General features: G+C 36.0%; 1 protein-coding gene across 1 annotated transcript; it reads left to right on the top strand.

The window, feature by feature from the left end:
• The first annotated feature begins 13,164 nt into the window (after positions 1–13,164).
• LOC133791552 (uncharacterized mitochondrial protein AtMg00310-like) lies at positions 13,165–13,542 on the top strand. Its single transcript, XM_062229474.1, has one exon. It carries the CDS (start codon positions 13,165–13,167, stop codon positions 13,540–13,542), a length of 378 nt encoding a protein of 125 aa, XP_062085458.1.
• Positions 13,543–19,463: the final 5,921 nt, after the last annotated feature.

Raw genomic sequence — 19,463 nt, 5'->3', positions numbered from 1 at the left:
TATATCAGAGGGAGATCATAGAACTTACACAAATCAGATTGTGGATATGAAGAGATTGCTGACTAGAGTAGTGGAAGCAGGAATGATTTCACGGAGCCGAATGTACTGGAATGGTTCTACTTCTTTGGTTTAGAAAACATGCAAATAAAGCTCTGGTTCTTTCTTGATTTTTATCTCTGGTTCGTGTTTGTTTTGAAAGGAAAGGGTGAGAATGGAAAAGACGGAGAAGGGGTATATATATATATATATATCTCAGTTGTCAAACCAAATGTCGAATTAAACTGGACCATTGGTTTGAATTAGAAGAAGATCCAAGGGATCATGTTTGATTCCTGAGATATGGCGGCAAAAAGAATTAGAAGGGACATGCACAGAAAAAGGGTACTTGAGTACTCTGAGTATTCAATCCCCAAGTGACATGTGTCCGTACTCAAGTGTGGGAGGTGACACGATCTCCAAAAGTGAAGTTCAAATGTTTTCTTCTCATAGAATCTCTTTCTTAAAACCAACATTCATCGAAATAACATATCTGATCTTCATATCTCAACAAATCCATATAAAAAATAGTAAAGTCCTTAGCCACTCCTATTAAGACTTTCTATCTATGTTTCACCATTTGTGGATCATTCTTTTACGCTTCTTTAATTCTTTCTAGAAGAGTAGGCTGGAGAGTTATATTCGCCAATTGGTAGATAAGAAATTTTTAGCATCAAATTGAAAAAAGAATAAGGAATAGTAGGTGTAATTTTTTTAATTACGCGTACACTACATGCATAGAAAGCGAAATTCCCTATGCAATTGAGTTACATATAGAAGCCTTAGGCTTATGAGTTATGTCCACTTAATTATATAAATATATATATGATAACTCTAGAAATTAGAGTTATTTTACCACATTTTTTAAGCTAAAAATGATTTAGTTCTTAAGTTTTTAATTAAATTATTAAGTTTTAATTACTTTTTTAATTTATTAGCTTCATTTTAATTTTTATAGATTTTTATATTTTTATAATTATTTTGTTGTAAAATTTTATATATTTTTTTTTATATAAATAAATAAATGGGTATTGTTGAACTTAAATGTTAAATTAAGTCATAATTAATATTTTCAAAGAATTTATATGAATTATTTATAATTGAAAATATTTTATCATGACTTAATTTATATTTATTTTGTAGGGAAGTTATTGCAATTTTGGGCTTTGAAAAGTAAGGAAAAGAATGAAGAAAAGTGGCGTTTTTGAGAAGAAAAAAAAAAGAAATGAAAACTGGCATTTTTGAAGACCATCACACCCAGCCTCAGCCAAGGCCCAACGCCAGCTTCCCTCCAGGCCCGTTCCCTGCCAGCCCGCCACTTCAGGTTCGGCCCAGCCATCAGATGCCCAGCCTTTCGGCCCATCTCCAAATGCCAGCCGAAGCCTTCATCTCCTCCAAGCACCTGGGGTCGCGCCACCTGTCCAAGCCATCACACACCCCTGCACCATCGAAGCTTCTTCCGCCTGCATGCCCATCACGCCTCCAGCAACTTGCCACTAAACAGGCCTGCCTTTCCTTCAAGCCAATTGCTCCAGGCCCAATAGCAATCCAAAGCAGCCCACGGCCAAGCTTCTCTCCCAGGCCCGCCTGGCCCAATCACACTCCAATGCCCAACCGAACCCACCCTGCCACAGCCACAAAAAGACCAAAAAATCATGTTTTTATTCCCAATGTTTTTCACTCAAATATCAATTCACTCTTCCCTATTTTTCTTACCTAAAAAAACATTCCTAATTTATTTTTTTTACCCTAGTTTTTCACTAATCTTCTATCCAACCAAACATTTCATCTTTCCAATATCCTTACACTTACTCTATTTATCCTACCACTTCCCAACACAATTAAATTAATCAATTTATTTATTTTAATTTGATTAATTTAATCTCCATATTTTGCCTATAAATAGAGTCTTGTAAGACAATTTGGGGAGCTCTTCTCCATCTTTTCAACCTCTTCTACACTTCATATTTTTCTCTCTTCTTTTCACTATTTTCTCTACCATTTTCATCTTTTGAAGAGCATGTCAAGTATGTTATTTTGTAATTTTTATTTCAATCTAGTTATGAGCTTCTAATCTTTTTCAAGATTATTAAGATGATGATGAAGCAAAATGTAACTAGATAGTATTTTTTATTGTATGTTGATTTCCCATTTGTGCAACATTGTTTATGGATTTTTCTATCAAAGATATGCATTTTTCATCTATTATTGAGTGTTAAAGCATATTACACTTAGTTCTTCATTATGCAAAAATATGGTATTCTTTGATTAAATATTTTTCATTAAATTGTTCACATCTAATTCTTAGAGCATAAGTATCATATTTTGCCTAAACATAATCTCTTTGATTTTTTGTAGTTTCATTAGGTTGTAACACAACTAATGCTTAGAAATTATATCTTATATAAGTGAAGAAAAATCCTACATTTTTTAAAGTAATTTGTGCTTGAATAAAAAATGTATTTTGAAAAAAAAATATAGTGTGATTTATTTCAACTATATATAAACTTGGGAATCAATATACTTATAAATACTATTGAACTTGCATTTTGTGGATTCTAATATCTTAATAATATTATTTTACATATCTCATTTGAAAACTATTTTTCTATTTAATCTTAAATCTTTTTATTACTTGTCTTTTATTTTTCTAAAACAAAATCTCATCAAATATTTGGAACTATGTTAGAATCTTCTTGCTTTGTTTGAAATAATTTTTTTTTATGTTAATCAATTCACATGGGTTCGACCTCGTACTTACATGAACATTATATTCCGAAACGATTCGTGCACTTGCGAGTATAATTATTAAAACACCATCTTTTAGGCTCAACAATATACTAGTGAAAAATTATTGATGTTACTTTTTTTCCCTTTTTTTTTCAATGATAATAATATTTTTATAACGTAAATTTTACGCCAAGCAAAGAATTCGTTGGCAATTATGTAAGGTTAATTTTTCATTTTTATTATGGGAAAAGAGTGGTGCATATCACTGTCAAATATTTGAATTTGATGCTACCTTGCATAGAAAATTGTCATTTTTTTTTTAAGAAACATGGACAAATATCTCCGTAGAACACTCCTTTTCATTTTCTTTCTTTTTTATAATCATGTTTGTTTGTGACTAATAATATAATAGTGTGTAGATAACTGAAATTTTTAGTTTTAACGGTTATAATATTCATATATTTAGCGGTAGATTGTAAATATGATTTAAACTTAAATATAATTAAATGAATAATTAATTAAACAAATTAAAATAATATGATAATTATTTTTAAAAAATAAAAATTATATATTTTATAACTTAAATAAAATTTAATTAAACTTAATCTTCAAGTATTGGAATAATATCGTATTAAACATATAACATAATATAATGTACTGTCAACTAGAAACAAATTTCTTTTTTTTTTTTAAAATAGCAACAAACTTAAATTTAAAATCCATGTATAATATTAATATTATATTAAACATATAATATATAGTCTTTTGTTGTCACTGTCAAATTCAAAAACTAGAACAAATATAAACTTAAATAAAAATTAATTAATTAATTAAAATATGATATTTTATGATAATTTAAATAATTAAATCATATTTATTTAAAAATAATAATGTCATACATATCAATTTTTTTATCTTATAAATTTGTGTGATAGTTTATTTTTTATCAAGTGATTAGAGTTTTTTTTCTTTATCAAATTCACCAAAAGACATTACGAGATATATTAGAAACTAAAAATAGTTTATACATGTATTGTATACTACTCTACACTATGACTTTTTCTATTCTTATTTTATTCTATTATTAGTTTCTTTTTAAAATTATTGTAATTTATATATATGTCATGTAGACATGTAAATATATATTTATGTCAATATTGTGTTTAGATGTCATATATGTAGAAATTATTGATATAAATATTTATATGTACTATAAAACTGTAATTCATTTTATTATATATCGAAGAAAAAAATGAATCGATACAGACAATATTTTGCCATAATTTTTTAATACATTTATGTCATACATTATATTAAACATATTTTATTTATTTTTATGATATTATTTATTTAAAATTTATATAATAATTAAAAATAATAAAAATGAATACATAGATATAACTTTAAAATTAAATAATTTTGCATTGCACCTTATTTTTACATAGTATAATAAAAAGTGTAATTCTTTTCTTTCTTCCATTGATTTTTTTTAATTATTAATTCATTTTTCTTTGTATGTCTTTATTAACGATAATGAAAGAAATAAGAAAGTAGAAATCAAGTCCTCTCTCTAGTTATTCTTTCCAGAAACAAAAATAGTTTGAATCTGTTCATCCTGCTTTGATGTGTCTTATTCTGATTGATGGGTAGTTTAATTCTTTTTTCTTTTACCGAAATTAATTTAACCGTGTTGCTGCTTGTCCTCGGAATCATTGCTAAAAAAACTAAAAACTAACTCGAACACTCAAAAGAAGAAGATTTGACAATATATTTATGAATTTGATCAAGTACGCATTAGAAATGAAATATTAATTCTTACTTCGTAACAAATGAGTAAACACTAGAACAATATCATATATTTGTTTCGAAAATCTTTCTAAATGTCATTTTATTCTATATAGTTTAGTGACGCAACATTAATACATACATATATAAGCATTTTATACGATGTGATTGGAAGGAAAAAAAGAAAAGAAACTTAGCTATCACACATTATTTCCAATATCAAGATTAGTGTGGGTGTGGTTGCCTACTGTCTCATATGGTGGGGCTTCAATGGTTTGTAACCCCTGGTTGTGGAGTTGGGCTTTTTCAAAAGCCTTTATTCTCCTCCAATTCCTCAACTTCATCCACTCTTTTTCACAAAACTAAGAATTATTATATATAATATTTAGAAAGAGAACAACTTGTATACGCAATAAAATATTTTTCTCTTTGTATTCACTTAGATTCCTTTTATAAACAATTTTCGGAAAGCGACACAATATAAGCTTCTTTTCTTTTCTTTTTTGTTTTCAATAAAGTGCATAAACATGACATAGAGTGATAAATGATAATATTTCAACACTTTTATCTGATGCTTAACGATGCACTAAGTAGCGACCCCGGGATTGACGAGGTACCAAGTCCACTGGCAACCTCCAGTCGTCAATGTGGAGAGTGGCGAGGATCAATTGCCAATGGGTAGTGTTGTTCATGTTTTCACCATGTGAAATGTGACATGCATTAAAGAGTAATTAAATCTTCACAGAAGCTAATTAAGTAGCTCGCTTGGAGCTCCACGAAAGGAAAACCTTGCATTTAATCACCGTTCACCACCACCGGATGAGTATGTTCTCGTGGAAAAGCTACTTCTCGAGGACTACGTTCCAGGATGTTACTCCAAGTCATTAGCAAGACCGCCTCTTCAACTCATGTCCTCCAAGTCTGGGAGATTCCTCCTTCGGCCTTGGAGTAGAGCTGCCACATGTCAAGCATAGTGACCTTGGACCACAAGCATCTGTCTCACATTCAGTGTTGCACAAATCGTGGTGTCAATTCCGTACAAGAGACAAGTAGAATGTCTCACAACTTAGCTTGACATGGGAAAACGTGCCGCTACCCTCCTGACACTATCAAGAATGTGTTAATTTTATAAAGTAGTGGACTAAAACCTTGTAATTCAGCCCACTAATATACGCAGGGGGCCACTAGCATATTAAATGATGGAATTTACCATTTATTACTCATTCAAAACATCACTAAGGGAGAATAATTATAATAAACCCTCATTAGGTAATTAATTGCCCTCAGCCATTTATAAATAGAGTTAGGGCACACTTTGTAAAGGATCCCAAATTTGATCTTGTACTCAAAGCATTGTCAAAACGCTACTTGAGAACCTCCATAAAAGCTTGATATCTCCAAGATTTTATCATCGTAATACAAGTGACTCATGCACTAGGGTTTATTCATAACCTGAACCATGTAAATCTCAGTGTCTTATAACTTTCATTTCTTTAAGTTTTATCATAATTATTGTTAGAGAAAACGCTAGTCAACAAGTAGCATGGTGAGGTTCAGTCGCCAGTCGGTAGTATGAAGAGACTCAGTCGCTGATGGGGAGAGTGGCAAGGTCCACCCACCAACGGAGAATTGCGAGACATGCTCGCCAGTGTGGAATGGCGAGGGTACCTTGCTAATGGAGAGAGTCGCTAATGTAGAACGGCGAGCGTACCTTGCTAATGGGAATGGCGAGCGCACCTCGCTAATATGGAATGGTGATTGTTAGTGCATCATTGGGGCATCGCTAATGCATCATTAAGCATTGTTTTTTGCCTGAAAATCATGTGTTTCAAGGTACCATTATGAGTGCATTGTTAAACATCATTTTTTGCCTAAAAATTATATTTTCAAGGCACTATCGTTAAGCATCATTTTTGGCCTAAAAATCATGTTTTCAAGCCACCTTCGTCAAAGAGCATCATTGGTGCATCATTAGGTATTATTTTGTCCTAAAATCATGTTTTCAAGGCACCACTGTATGGGAATCATTAAACATCATTTTTCTGCAATTTTTAAAGTTTTAGATTTGGAAGAAAGAAAAAAACACCGACATAACCAAAAAATCTTGTACATAAGTATTTAAAATCCATAAATTATTAGGTCAATCTTATTTGGATTGCATTTTGAATCATTAAAATGTAAAAAAAATGAAGATATATGGAGATTCAATGGTGATGGATGGTTGCGGCATAGGACGATGCTAATGGCAGTGGCAGTGTGGGAGGTGGTTGTGGTGGTACCAACTTGGAAGAGAATGAGAGAGGGATTGAGAGATAGTTTTAGAGAGGTGATGGACTAGAGACTAATATTGACAATAAATGGACTTAAAGCAAGCTTCTCGTTCCTGGAACATTACTTATGATAATGAGAAGGCAATTGGGTTCAATAATTACAAAATAAAATTAGAGTATATAAGAATGCATAATATATGATATTTTCCATATATGTGGGCCTAATTGTGACACTGATCATATTTGTTAATTAAATGGTTAAAAGGAAAATATAAATGTAGGTGTTTGATTAATAGATTATAAGACCAAGAAGATAGTTTTATTAGTATCATGCTGCTGATTGATCATATCATAATTTCAAATAGTTAATTAAACAATTTAAATATTAATAGTTCATTTTTAATTTATAATATAATTAAAAATAAATTACATTTAGACTCAATAAACTAAATAGGTTGGATTGGACGACTTTTCAGTGGAGTTGGAAATGGAAAGTGGCACATGGGCTTTGGAAATCAATTTTGCTTTTGATTTCTTTCTGAAGCTGCAGGAGACAACTTGCAAGTGGGTCTAGAAAAACGGTCTGGGCTAGACGGACCGGAGCGGGTCACAAGCCATACGGGCCGTGGGCTTCTACTGAGAGGCTGACAGCTGGACCGGGCCCAAGTTGCTGCCTGGGCCTGTGACAATTTTCTTCCTATTTTTCTCAAAACTACTACTTTCTCTTATTTCCTTTTAAGCTTTGTTTGTTTCATTTTTATATTATTTTATTTTAGCCAAAAATGCATCATATCTTCTGAAAAATCATCATAAATTAAATTAAGTTTAATATTTCCAGAATAAATCACATTAATTTCACGAAAATATTAATCAAAACTTACATTATTTTGTTTGGACCAATAATTGGGCCTTTGCTCGAGCAAAGTGCAATTTAGCAAACTGAGCATACAGATTTTTCAGAAACAATGCTCTTAGGGGGAAGGGTGAGGAGAATTTAAACAAGCATGCGGTTTGAAAGATCAATTTAGGAAGAACCTGAAATTCGAATCAACTTAACTAGCCTACTCTTCTCGGTCTCACAAGCCAGTGGTATCCGTTTTTTTCACTGCCATTCTTTTACAAATTAAAGATTCATGTATATAAATATAGGGCAATTCTTCTATATGGGCTTCACTTTAAGCCTTATCGGTAGGGCTTTCAGTGTTTCTCGACCCGTGAACAGTTTTCGGCACGACTTTTTTTTATGACCGTGTATATTGTAGCTATTTAGAACATCCTGCAAATTTTCAGAAAATTCCAAATAATTTACAGTACCGAAAACTAGGTTTAAACATGTTGTTTTCTATGCGTATAAAAAAAATTAGTCACGCATGCAACAACATGTTTGAACCTAGTTTTCGGTACTGTAAAATATTCGGAATTTTCTGAATGACATGAGGGACCGAAGTTATAGGGAGGTTCAAATATATATGGTGTTACCACATCCTGTATTTGTTGTGGAGTGGAAAGATGATGACACGACTGCAAGACATATCCCCGAAGCAGGTCATAAAAAATTGAATTTTTGTTGTTGCCTCGAGGAAGTGGAATCTAATCTCCCTGTTGATGTTGTTGTCAATCCACCTAGACAAATGAACCAAGATGATTACTTTTACAACTTGTTTGTAAAATGGGGTGATTTGCTTGCTCAAGTGGATGATGAAGAAGTTCATTCTTCTGATGGCAATGAGGAAAGTTTGGGGCAAGATGATGATGAAACTGAGATGTTTGTAATGAATATCCCAGATGACTTTGAGGGCATGGAGTATGATGGGGGAAGACTATATGGATTACTCTGAAGAAAAAATAATTGGAATTAGTGATGATGAGCCAGAAATAGCCAATGAAGGCCTAACAAATGTCCCACAAAGCACAGAATTTGAGGGTTCAATGGTTGAGGTAATTTATCGACCAATTTAGATATTTCTTAACCTACCTAGCTTATTCATTTTGGTTTTAATCTCATGCTATTTTTTATTGCAGGAAGTCTCAGTTGAACCTCAATCTCCCGAGGTAGTTGTAGGTGGAGATGAACCAACAATTGTTGAGGAAACTCTAATGAGTAGAAGAATGAGACTAAGAAGGATGAAGAAGGCATCTGTTGCTGCAGAAGTTCAGCCAGAAACTCCTCCTCAAGGTGAAGAAATTCAGCCAGATCTCGGAGCAGAAACTTAAGCATTTTCTCAACCAGAAAATGCTAGTCAACCACAATCTCAGACTGTGACACAAAATGACACTGAACCTGATCCACAAGGTATCACACAAACTCAAAAGTCCCAAATGTTTAGTTTGACTTGCATGAGGAGTATGATGTGCAACCTGAAGTGGAAAGACATGAATATGTCCCAAAAAAATCCAAGCACTTGGTAGGGGAGTGTTACAGAGCTATGTGTTGAGACTGATGCTGGTCTGGAAAGTGTACATAGTGATGATGATCAAGGTACTCCAAAGACCTCTAAAAAATAATATAATCCAAATAAAGGTATCTGATTTCAAGTTCACTCTGTGGATGGAATTTGGGAATGTGCAATTGCTTAGACTTACTTTAAAGGAACATTTTATACACACAGATAGATAGTACATGTTCACAGCCAATGATGCACAAAAACTAAGAGCTAAATGAAAACTTGCTGATTGTCCTTAGGTGATTTATGCTCATGTGAAGGCAGATGGTATAACTTTCAGAGTTAATACCTTATTGGACACACACAACTGTGGAATAGTATTGAATAATAGGCACATTGATGCACAATGGCTTGCAAAGCACTTTATCGGCCAACTAAGATTGCATCCCAACATGGATTACTCTGCTTTTAGGGAAATGAATCATAACACAAAATACTCCATGGTTTCAGCTTCTCAGTTCTACAGAGCTCGCAGCACTGCTAAAGTACAACTTTAGGGTTCAGTGGTACAACAATTTGCAACACTAGAGGATTACTGCTAACAAATTTTAAATACCAACTCTTGAAGCACAACTAAGATACAAACTGAGTTGAGGGATGTGAAAATGATATTTAAGAGGGTCTACATATGTCTAAATGCCTTTAAGGATGACTTCTTACAAGGTTACAGGCCATTGGTAGGTTTAGGTGCCTTTTTTTTAATGGGTATTGCAAAGGAATATTGTTGGCTGTAATTGGGATAGATGGGACCAATTCAATCTTCTCAATAGCATGTGCAGTAGTTGAGAAGGATACTACTAACAACTGGACTTGGTTTTTGGAGTAGTTGAGAGATGATTTAATCCCCACAGATCAAGCATATTCATTATGATTAGTGACAGACAGAAGGTTCTACAAAATGCAGTGGAGGCTATTTTCCAAGGAGCCACTAGTCGATTCTGTGCCAGACACATGCATGGTAATTTCAAAAAGGACTTCCCTGGTCTTCTCCTTAAACAATTGCTTTTGGCAGTAGCAAGGGCAACCATACCTGCTGAATTTGATCAATTGACACTTAACATAATTCATTTTGTTTTTTTTAGGTGCAGAAGAAAAAATGAGGTTGTCCACCAAGCAAGAACCCTACTCAAGAAACATTGAAGAAGGGGAAAAGCAAGGAGAAACAATAAGCAAAGGAAGTTGCAAATGCACCAAGTGCTGCAGGGGTAAGTGCACCATGTGATGCAGGGGAAACTGCACCAAGTGTTGTAAGGCCTAGTGTTTAGGAATACTACTGACTTTTGCAAGCTTTTATATTTTGATGTAAATGCTTAGACATTTTTTTTTTGGAAAAAAGGGCACCTGTGTATATGTTGGACATATAGGCAAATACTTTTTTTTTGGGAACAAAGGGAAAATAGGTATGTGTTAGAATTGTTCCTTTTTTTTATGTGTTATGAACGAATGAAAATTATCATGTATTTATCATTTCACTGATTCCAGAAATGAAACTTACTCAAATGAAAGATGCTAATTTGATTCACTACTTTATACACACAAATTAATTTAATGTTAAACTATTTCATTCAAAATAATTGCTACTTTTCATTCATAACTGAATTTGATACATAATCCAACAACTACAACCTAAATATCATTTCAATACTTCAACCACAACAACACAAAGAAAAAGACAACACAAAACATAAAAGGCTTTTGCAAGCTTTGTTTGAATTTGTTCTTGGAAACTGTAATTTTTGGGTTGCATTCACCGTAGCTCTTCATATCTGATTGTTTTCTTTCCATAGAATTTGGCTTGCTATACATCAATGATTGTTTTCTGTCCATTAAATATGGGGGTTCATCAACTTCGGATAAGGAAGAAACTTCACTCTCTAGTTCTTGAATCTTTCGAAGCAACTTACAACTGTCGAACGTTGGCACATTCCTGGGTCCAACCACCGCCAATAATTACAACATCACAGCACCTTCATAGATCGACCATCATTAAACATCACAAATATATAGTGCAAAAAAAAATAAATAAATAAACTCGCGCGATGCTTGCAGCAGGTTAGGAACCTTCTTTCTGAGTTTGCATTCATCCAAGACGTCGTCGTAACTACTGGTTTTGGTGGCCGACAACGACATTTCACTTGTCGCGGTGCTTCCATCTTCGTCAAATCAGGGCTTGGACAAGTGAAGCTTCGACAGTTATGATGAGGATAGTTTCCCCCCCCCCCCCCTTTGTACTAATTTAATTTATTTTCTTTTTCATTTCTAGGTTTTATTTCCTTTTCTAATTTAATTATCTACGTGGGCACCTATGGGTGAGTTGATAAGTTTCAACGGGCCATGTAGGAGGGTTTGGGGCGATAACGGGGGGAATCAACGTAAACAATAAATATGGTAACAAAATGTGGGTTTGGGAGGTTTAACCGAAAAAAATATAGAAGTGGGGGTTAAGTGTATAAGAAGGTAAAGATAGGGGGTTTTGCCGCTAATTACTCTTAAGATAATAAAAATCTCCACAAAGAACATAATAATTGAAGAAGACAAAAGATAAAGTATATCTTTTCAAAAAAGAACGAAAGAAAAAAAAGATTGGAGTATTGTTGGGTCCAAAATATTCAGCCCAAGCAACTTTCTAAAAATACAATAAATAAAACACATTGTTTTGTTAATAGAAATGGCAGAGGTGGGTTAAGAAGGCGAAATTCAGAAGGCGGACTTCTAAATGGCTTCTTCCAAGACGTAATGTATGACGAAAAACAAGTGGGAAATTCGGTTGGTTCATGACCAATCACGGGGAGAATTTTCCCACCATTTATCACTCTTCGATTTTGTCTATAAATAAGTATTTCTTTATTCATTATATACACATTGAACTGACTTAGACATCGAAGTGTTCTTCTTGCAAGAAACCCCAAATATCTTAACAGTCATCAGAAATCCAAGAACTTGATCGAAGAAGAATGTTAAGTGGTGGACTTGAGAAGAATAACTTCCATAAATAGAAAAACAAACTTTTTACCTTAACATGTATATAATGAGAAATCTAAATTACATTTTAAAATTTTACTTTAGATGGTATAAATGTTGCATCATATTTTTTTTTAGTTATTATTATTTATTGGATATAACTTTTTTTTCCAAAGAAAATACAATAAATAAATTTACTAATGTAGTAAAAAAAAATGCAACCATAATCATTATACTAAAATAATATAATTAAAAAATTCATAAATAACTATAAGTGTCATATATCCATTGTTTTTACTGAACAAGCTTCAATAAGTCTCAGGTGATTTATTTAATGGGGAATGGGTCTAAAGCCCATGAATGAATAAAGTCAATACAGTAGACACCCCAGCTAGTTGACTAGAGATTCCAAGATCTAGGTTCAAAGGGACAACTAAATCTGTAAAGATTATGTTGGATCACTGTGGGGGTTATCCTCATTGTCCATTCCTATGATGAAACAATGATAACCGTAAGGAAAAGGTTAAGCTATGCTTTTAATGATTTCTTATTCTCATTTTATATGCTTGTCATATAAATTTTAAATAAAAAAACAATATTATGTATTAAAGAATAACATAAACATATTAAAAAAATTAAATCAAAATATTTTTTATGTGGTTATTCTAATTTCTTATGTAGTAACGCAATCATACTATATATACCCATAATACATATATATAATGTATTTATAATGTTTATTGTTATTTAATATGAATATGTATTTATATAAGTTAGGTAAAGTAATAAAAAATAAATACATATTTTTTGTTCATTTTTCAATAAAAATTAATATTACGTATTATATATTATTATAAACATGATATTTTATTATTCAGAACCTTCACAACATGGCTCCAAGGTTTTGGTGGGGTTCTTTAGATAAAAATAAATAAAAAATGCATTGGGGTTCTTGGAAATCTTTACGTAGACCGAAAGAGGAGGGTGGGCTCGGTTTTAAAGATCTCGAGCTTTTCAACAAGGCTCTTCTTGGGAAACAAGTGTGGAGATTATATAGGAATCTAACATCTCTTGTTGGGAAGGTTCTAAAGAGTAGTTACTTTCCTAACTCTAATGTGATGGAAGCTAAAACAGGGTCTAACGCTTCTTTTGTGTGGGGAAAGGAAGTCGTGGAGTTGGGGTCTAAATGGAGGATTGGCTCAGGCAATGCTATTAATGTGCTGGAAGATAGGTGGATTCTGAGACCCTATAAGTTTAAGAGTTTTTATAAGCCTTTCATTCCTAGAGGGTTGAAAGTGATTGATCTTATAGGTTGACAAATGGAGATTGAGATGAGGGGTTCATCCGTGCGGTGTTTGATAAGGAAGATGCAGATTTGATTTTGGGCATTCCTATTGGGTTCTTGGAGCATGAAGATACACTAATTTGGCACTACACTAAGGATGGAGAATACAGTGTTCATAGTGGGTACAAAATAGACTCTTAATGAGAGAATTTTCGCAAAGGCTTCTAACATGGACAACACTAAGTGTTGGTGGAAACACCTCTGGAAATTGAGAGTACCACCCAAGATTAAACAGTTTTTATGGAAAGTGAGCCACACTTGGCTCCCTACTAACAATGCTTTGTTTTGCAGGGGTGTTAATGTTGACAAGAATTGTTGGAGGTGCAGAAAGCATAAAATGGATGAGAATATCACTCATGTGTTATGGGAATGCAAGGCTACTTAGGAGGCTTGGAAAAAAAGTGGGTTGTTTGGTGCTCTAAAGGAAGCGGCTAACCCAGACATCATCATGTTTCTCTCCAATCTTTATAAAAAGCTCTCAATACATGAATTTTGAGTTGTTTGTAACAATAACATGGCAACTTTGCTACTGCCAAAATAGTCAGCTGCATAATAACTTCTCTCCAAAAAGCTCAGAGGTGGTGGAATGGACCCAAAAGTTGCTAAGTGATAACTCTAGGATTTAGAGTTATTTTCACATCTTTAAACTTAATTTTTGAACCAAACAAAAGAGTAATGAGTTTTTATTTCTTGTAATTGTGTTCAATTTAGTGTGTCTGTGTAGCTAGGGACCTTGTGTTTGCATTGTCATATATTTTGAGTGATTTATGTAGTTTAGTGTATGTGTTAAACAGGAAAGGAAGCTGAAATAAGTGATCGGGGACTTTGGAATCAAAAAAAGGAAACAACAAGTCTGGAAAATGCATGTTGCTGCTTCAATGTTGTAGCATCACCGTAGCAATTGGCAGAGCCCAGGAAGGAAACGTGACAAATGCGAGCTGGACTTAATGAGGCATAAGTGGCGCTGAGGTGGCGAGAGTATTGTACAATTAAGTCAGCTGGGTGGTGTGGCAAAGGACAGGGGGCAAGATTGACTTTGACTTGCTAATTAGGGTAAACCAAGTACCCTAAACGGGAGGTACCAGCCGAAATATTGGGGGAGACCCATTATCATTCAAGTTTGCTGCATATTTTACAGAGAGAAGTACAGAGAAAAAAAAAAGAGAAGAAAAAAAGTACCAAACAGAGGAGAAGGAAGCAGACGCTCTAAAGGGGAACTTGAGCTCATCACTCATCTATCTCTCTAATCTTCACCTCTCATTTTGTATTAATTTCCTATCTAGTTTTTCTGCTCATACTCTATGGAACTTCTAAGTTCTAGTTATGTTTTTATAATTTCAGTTATGAACTAAGCTTTTGAGGATTTGGGTGGTTATGAACCCTTTGTATGAATTAATATTTTGAATGCATGGTGAAGTTGTTTATGTCATAGTTCAATTGAATGTGCTGTAATGTTAATTGAATGTTAATTACTGGCCATATTTAGCATTTATTAAGTTAAATCTAACTTGGAAAAGGGAAGTCTAGCTTAACCCATTCAATTGATGCAAGAAACTTACCTAGTTTTAGGTGATTTTTAGTAGTGGAATAGGACTATTTTGCTGCCTTGCATAACCTAAAGATTTGGTGCTTGATGGATTGTTTATCGTCTGTTTTAATACAGGAATGTATTGAGGGAGGTTATAAACAATAGATAGTAAGTTTTGGGAAAAACTCACTGGGTTTTACGAAATCTGTTAACTGTGACATAAATTGCTGACCCATTGCTGAGCCATTGCTGTAGCAACTGGAACGAAACAGAGGGGAATTAACCACCCAGATCTATTTTCTCACATCTGAAATTTACACAGAATTACTTCATTTGGTCTCTGATTTTTAGCTTAATTAAATTTGCTTATTTACATTTAATTCCAGAATTAATCACTCAATCTCTCTCTTGATTTGGTTACTGAATTGTAAATTGTTATTAGTTGATATTGCATTTATTTAGTTTAAAAGTCCCTGTGGAGACGAACTTTGATATTGTATCACTGTATTACTTGTTGTCGACTGTGTATACTTGCGCATATTTTAATCGTTAGAAAATTCACAACACTAAGCAACCACAAGATTCACAATAACTTGGAAGATAACAGGAAAAAAAAAGGAACCAGTACTCGACAACATCAAATGGAAGCCACCAAGGGTGGGCCACACAGTGGTAATTGTGGATGTTGCGGTTGATCATCTTAAGAGTTGTTGTAGCTCAGGTGGAACCATTAGAGACTGACAGGGAGAGGTAAGACGTTCTTTTTGTTCTTTCATGAATAGACCTTTATCACCTCTTGCTGCTGAGTTACATGCTATTTGGGAAGGAATAAAAGCTGCTAAAAGATATATGATCAGTAATGTTTCCATCTTTTAGGACTGCTTGGTGGCTGTGAGATTTCTAAATGGTTCAAAAAAGACAAATGATGGCCTAGGTAATTTAGTTCAGGATATTAAAAAAGATTTGGAAGAAAGCTCTTGCTTGGGTCTGTCACTCACGCCTAGATCAAGTAATATAGTTGCTCTTTGTATTGAAAAACATGCTTTAAGTTTAAAAGTATCTGTTATTTGCTATTTGGGATAGAGGTTTTCTCTTGTTGCTTCTTCAGCGATCGATTTGTGTTGATCAAGTCTTCCTGTGATTGATTCTCTTTGTGTTAAGTAATGAATTTCCCCTCAAAAAATAATATATATAGTTGTGTTAAATATTATTATAATAATTATATTTATGATATTTTAATTTATATTTGTTGACGCGGTTCTTCGCCAACAGGTAATTAAGAAAATAAGAGAAAGAGATCAGTGCTTAATAATGAACCAAAATAGATAAATGATCTTAAAATGGACTGATGACACAACTACGTTTTTAGGTGGTTTAAAGGTTAAAATCCTTCTACTCCACCAGCCAATATTATTGCTATATGTCTGGTATTCTTTACAGGGTATTTCCTTACACAATAGAATCCAACCCTTTGCAACTCCTAGGGTCTCCATATTTATAGGAGATGGCACCTGGGAGTTGGCAAGGGGGGTCATCCCGTGACCCTCTTACCCATCATGTCACTTTTGTGACATTCATGATTAATTCCTAAAACCTGACAAATGAAGTGTGGTCTAATCAACAGGTAAGGGGGATAATGGGCAGCACGACCCAACCCAGTCGTGGGTGCCTGAATACGCACGTTCATGTTGCGTGTCCGAGAATTCAGGGATATATCAGACACGTGATGTCTGATATATGCACGTTTACATTGCGTGGTTGACTTTATAAGGGATCACGGCTTCCACCTCCAGCCCGTGCCCCGAGATGGACGCCTTCTTGACCTGTGGTCTTTATCTTCCTGTTTTGGCCCTTAAATAATCTTGGCGAACCTTTGGCTACCTCGAGCTAAAGAGGTAGGACCTGACGACAGTAGCTTCGGTCATGTGGTATCCACGTGGCTGATATAATTAGGCCATATCTCAGCTGGCTAATAGCCCATGGAAAATCAGGGCGTACATTTGCCCCCCAAGCCCCTGCTCGTGGTACACGACGTCGTTTAGGGTCACAGTAGGGGCTTTTAGGCTTCTCTATGGAATCTCCATATTCCACCTTTTACGCATGCGTAGAATACGTGGAACATCATGGTTGGTGACGGTACGTCTTCCTAGAACCGCATTAAATGGCCTAGTCTATACTCAGCCGTCGTTTCGCCTTTCGAGGGGAGAGCCTCGGATCCCACATCAGGGCGATCCAACGGCCCTCCTCTCATGACCTTTCACGTATATAAAAGGGGTGGCCACCTTACGCATGGGCCACCCGTTTATTTGAACATTTTATGAATTTCCCTTCTTCTTCTCTCTTCTCATCCTCAAAAAACCCTTTTTTTCTCCCGGTTACCGTTCCCAGCATTCCAGAAGATCAGGCGCAAGGGTTCCTTTGAGGTTTTGGAACCAATCACTCCGTGGAGGCCCCAACCTAGACGACCCCTTCATCCCTCCCACAGCAAAATACCTTGTAAGTTTTTTGACTGTGCACGCTTTAAATTTCTTTTCACTGTAGCTTAGGTAAATAGTTCTTGTAGCTGCATGCAAGGTTTTGTTGGTTTTTTGTGAGCGTGAAGGGTGTAGGCTTTTAAGATAGGGTATCGCTTGTAGAAGAAAACCATTTAGGAGCATGGCTCATAGGGTGAATTTTCTGGGGAAACCTTCTGGGTAGATTTTTGGGTATGCTTGTTCAAAATATCCAGCATTTTGGGTGCAAAACCGAGTAGCTTAGGGGACACTCTTCACAGGAGGTTTTGCACCTCTTGCCTACTGAAACTTTCCTTCCAAGGCAAACTTTTATCTTGACCCTCTTGACACACGAATTCCGAGTAATCGGGGATCTGTTGGGAGCACAGGCGCGTGTTCATAGAACCACGTGGTCTCACTCTCCACGGGCTGAGCTTACCTTAGCCCGTGCAAATGAAACACTCCTTCAGATTCTTTCTTATGCTTAGGTCGCCTTTTCTGAAATTTCTTCTTTTGTTCGCTAGGCGACTAGATGGGACCCAAGAAGAACGCTCCCAAGAAGACCGCAGGCAGCTCGTCCTCCCAACAATCCAAAGGAAAGGAGGTGATGACAGACTCCCCAATCCCTGCCTTTGGGCCGGCCGTGGAGCGGGAGCTCGAGGTAGCGCCCAGCGCTTTTTTTGAGGCCGAGAGGATCGTCTCGAAGATCACCGACCAGAGGAGAGTGAATAAAATATTCCTCTCCCACAACATCGAGCTGGGGAGGGGCGTCCTGATCGCCCAACCTCCCCTAGAAGGTGAGCGGAGCTGCGCGCCACTCGACGAGGAATATGCGGCTTGGAGTGACGAGCACTTCAAGGCTGGGACCTTCCTCCCGCTGGACCAATATTTCGCCGACTTCCTCAACTATGTGAAGTTGGCTCCTTTCCAGCTCCCCCCCCAACTCCTACCGTTTGTTGGCGGGGTTGAGATAACTGTTCTTGAAATAGGAGTGTGAGGTCCCTACTCCGACATATATCTTATATTTTTTCTGCCTCAAGGCCAGCTCGGAGCAACGGGGTCGAGCCGACGGGTTCTACTACCTGACCCGTTTCCCAAACACGGTTGCGGTCATCGAGCTGCCCAGCCACCCCAAAGACTTCAAAGACCAGTTCTTTATGTCCAAGGGGTTTCACAACTGCGAACTGCACTACTTCAACCGTCCTCGTAAGTGCCTTTTACTCTTAGCTCGTAAGTTAAGTATTGGTTAGCTCCCCTTTATCAGTTTCTGACTTGGAACAATTCTGCAGCCATTTTCGCGAGGACAGACAAGTCTGTGATCCTTGGGAGTCAATACGAGACACTGGCGGGTTTGCCCCTAGTGAAAAGGACTATCGTCAGCTCGTGACAGATGAGATGATGTTGGCGTGCAAACTGATCTCTCCGGGCCAGACTTTGGCCCTGAGGAGACCCCGGGGGCTTCCCCCAGCTCGCGAGATGAGGCCCATCCCCGAGGAGGAGGCCGCGGGGGAAGGAGAGGATGAGAACGAGGAGGACGAGGTGCCCCTCATAAGGACGAGGAGGAAGCGGGCGCTAGAGGTTGCCCAAAGAACGGACGAGGAGAGGATCCGGTCCGGAGCAGCCGCAGGTCCCTCTGGGCAAGGTAATCCTTACATGTTCAGGGGCATAGATAGAGCCACCGCCGATCCTCAGTTAGCTAGGTTTAATCCCAACCAGCCCGTCCAACGCCATCGAAACAACCCCGACCTCGACGTAACCCTACTCCAGTGTGTCGACCGACTCATGCTGGATTACGAGAGCAGTCGCCCTAGGGGTACTGTAGTCATAGACAACACCTTAGCCTTTAGGTCAGCCCTCTTTGAGGAGTATGGG

Source organism: Humulus lupulus, chromosome 7 (assembly GCF_963169125.1).
Source record: "Humulus lupulus chromosome 7, drHumLupu1.1, whole genome shotgun sequence".
NCBI classification, from domain to species: Eukaryota; Viridiplantae; Streptophyta; class Magnoliopsida; order Rosales; family Cannabaceae; genus Humulus; species Humulus lupulus.
Note: the sequence above shows the minus strand (reverse complement) of the source record. Positions and strands in the feature narration are given on the sequence as shown.

Coding starts and splice junctions, on each gene's coding strand:
- LOC133791552 (XM_062229474.1), top strand. CDS start 13,165: ATGCATTGGGGTTCTTGGAAATCTTTACGTAGACCGAAAGAGGAGGGT.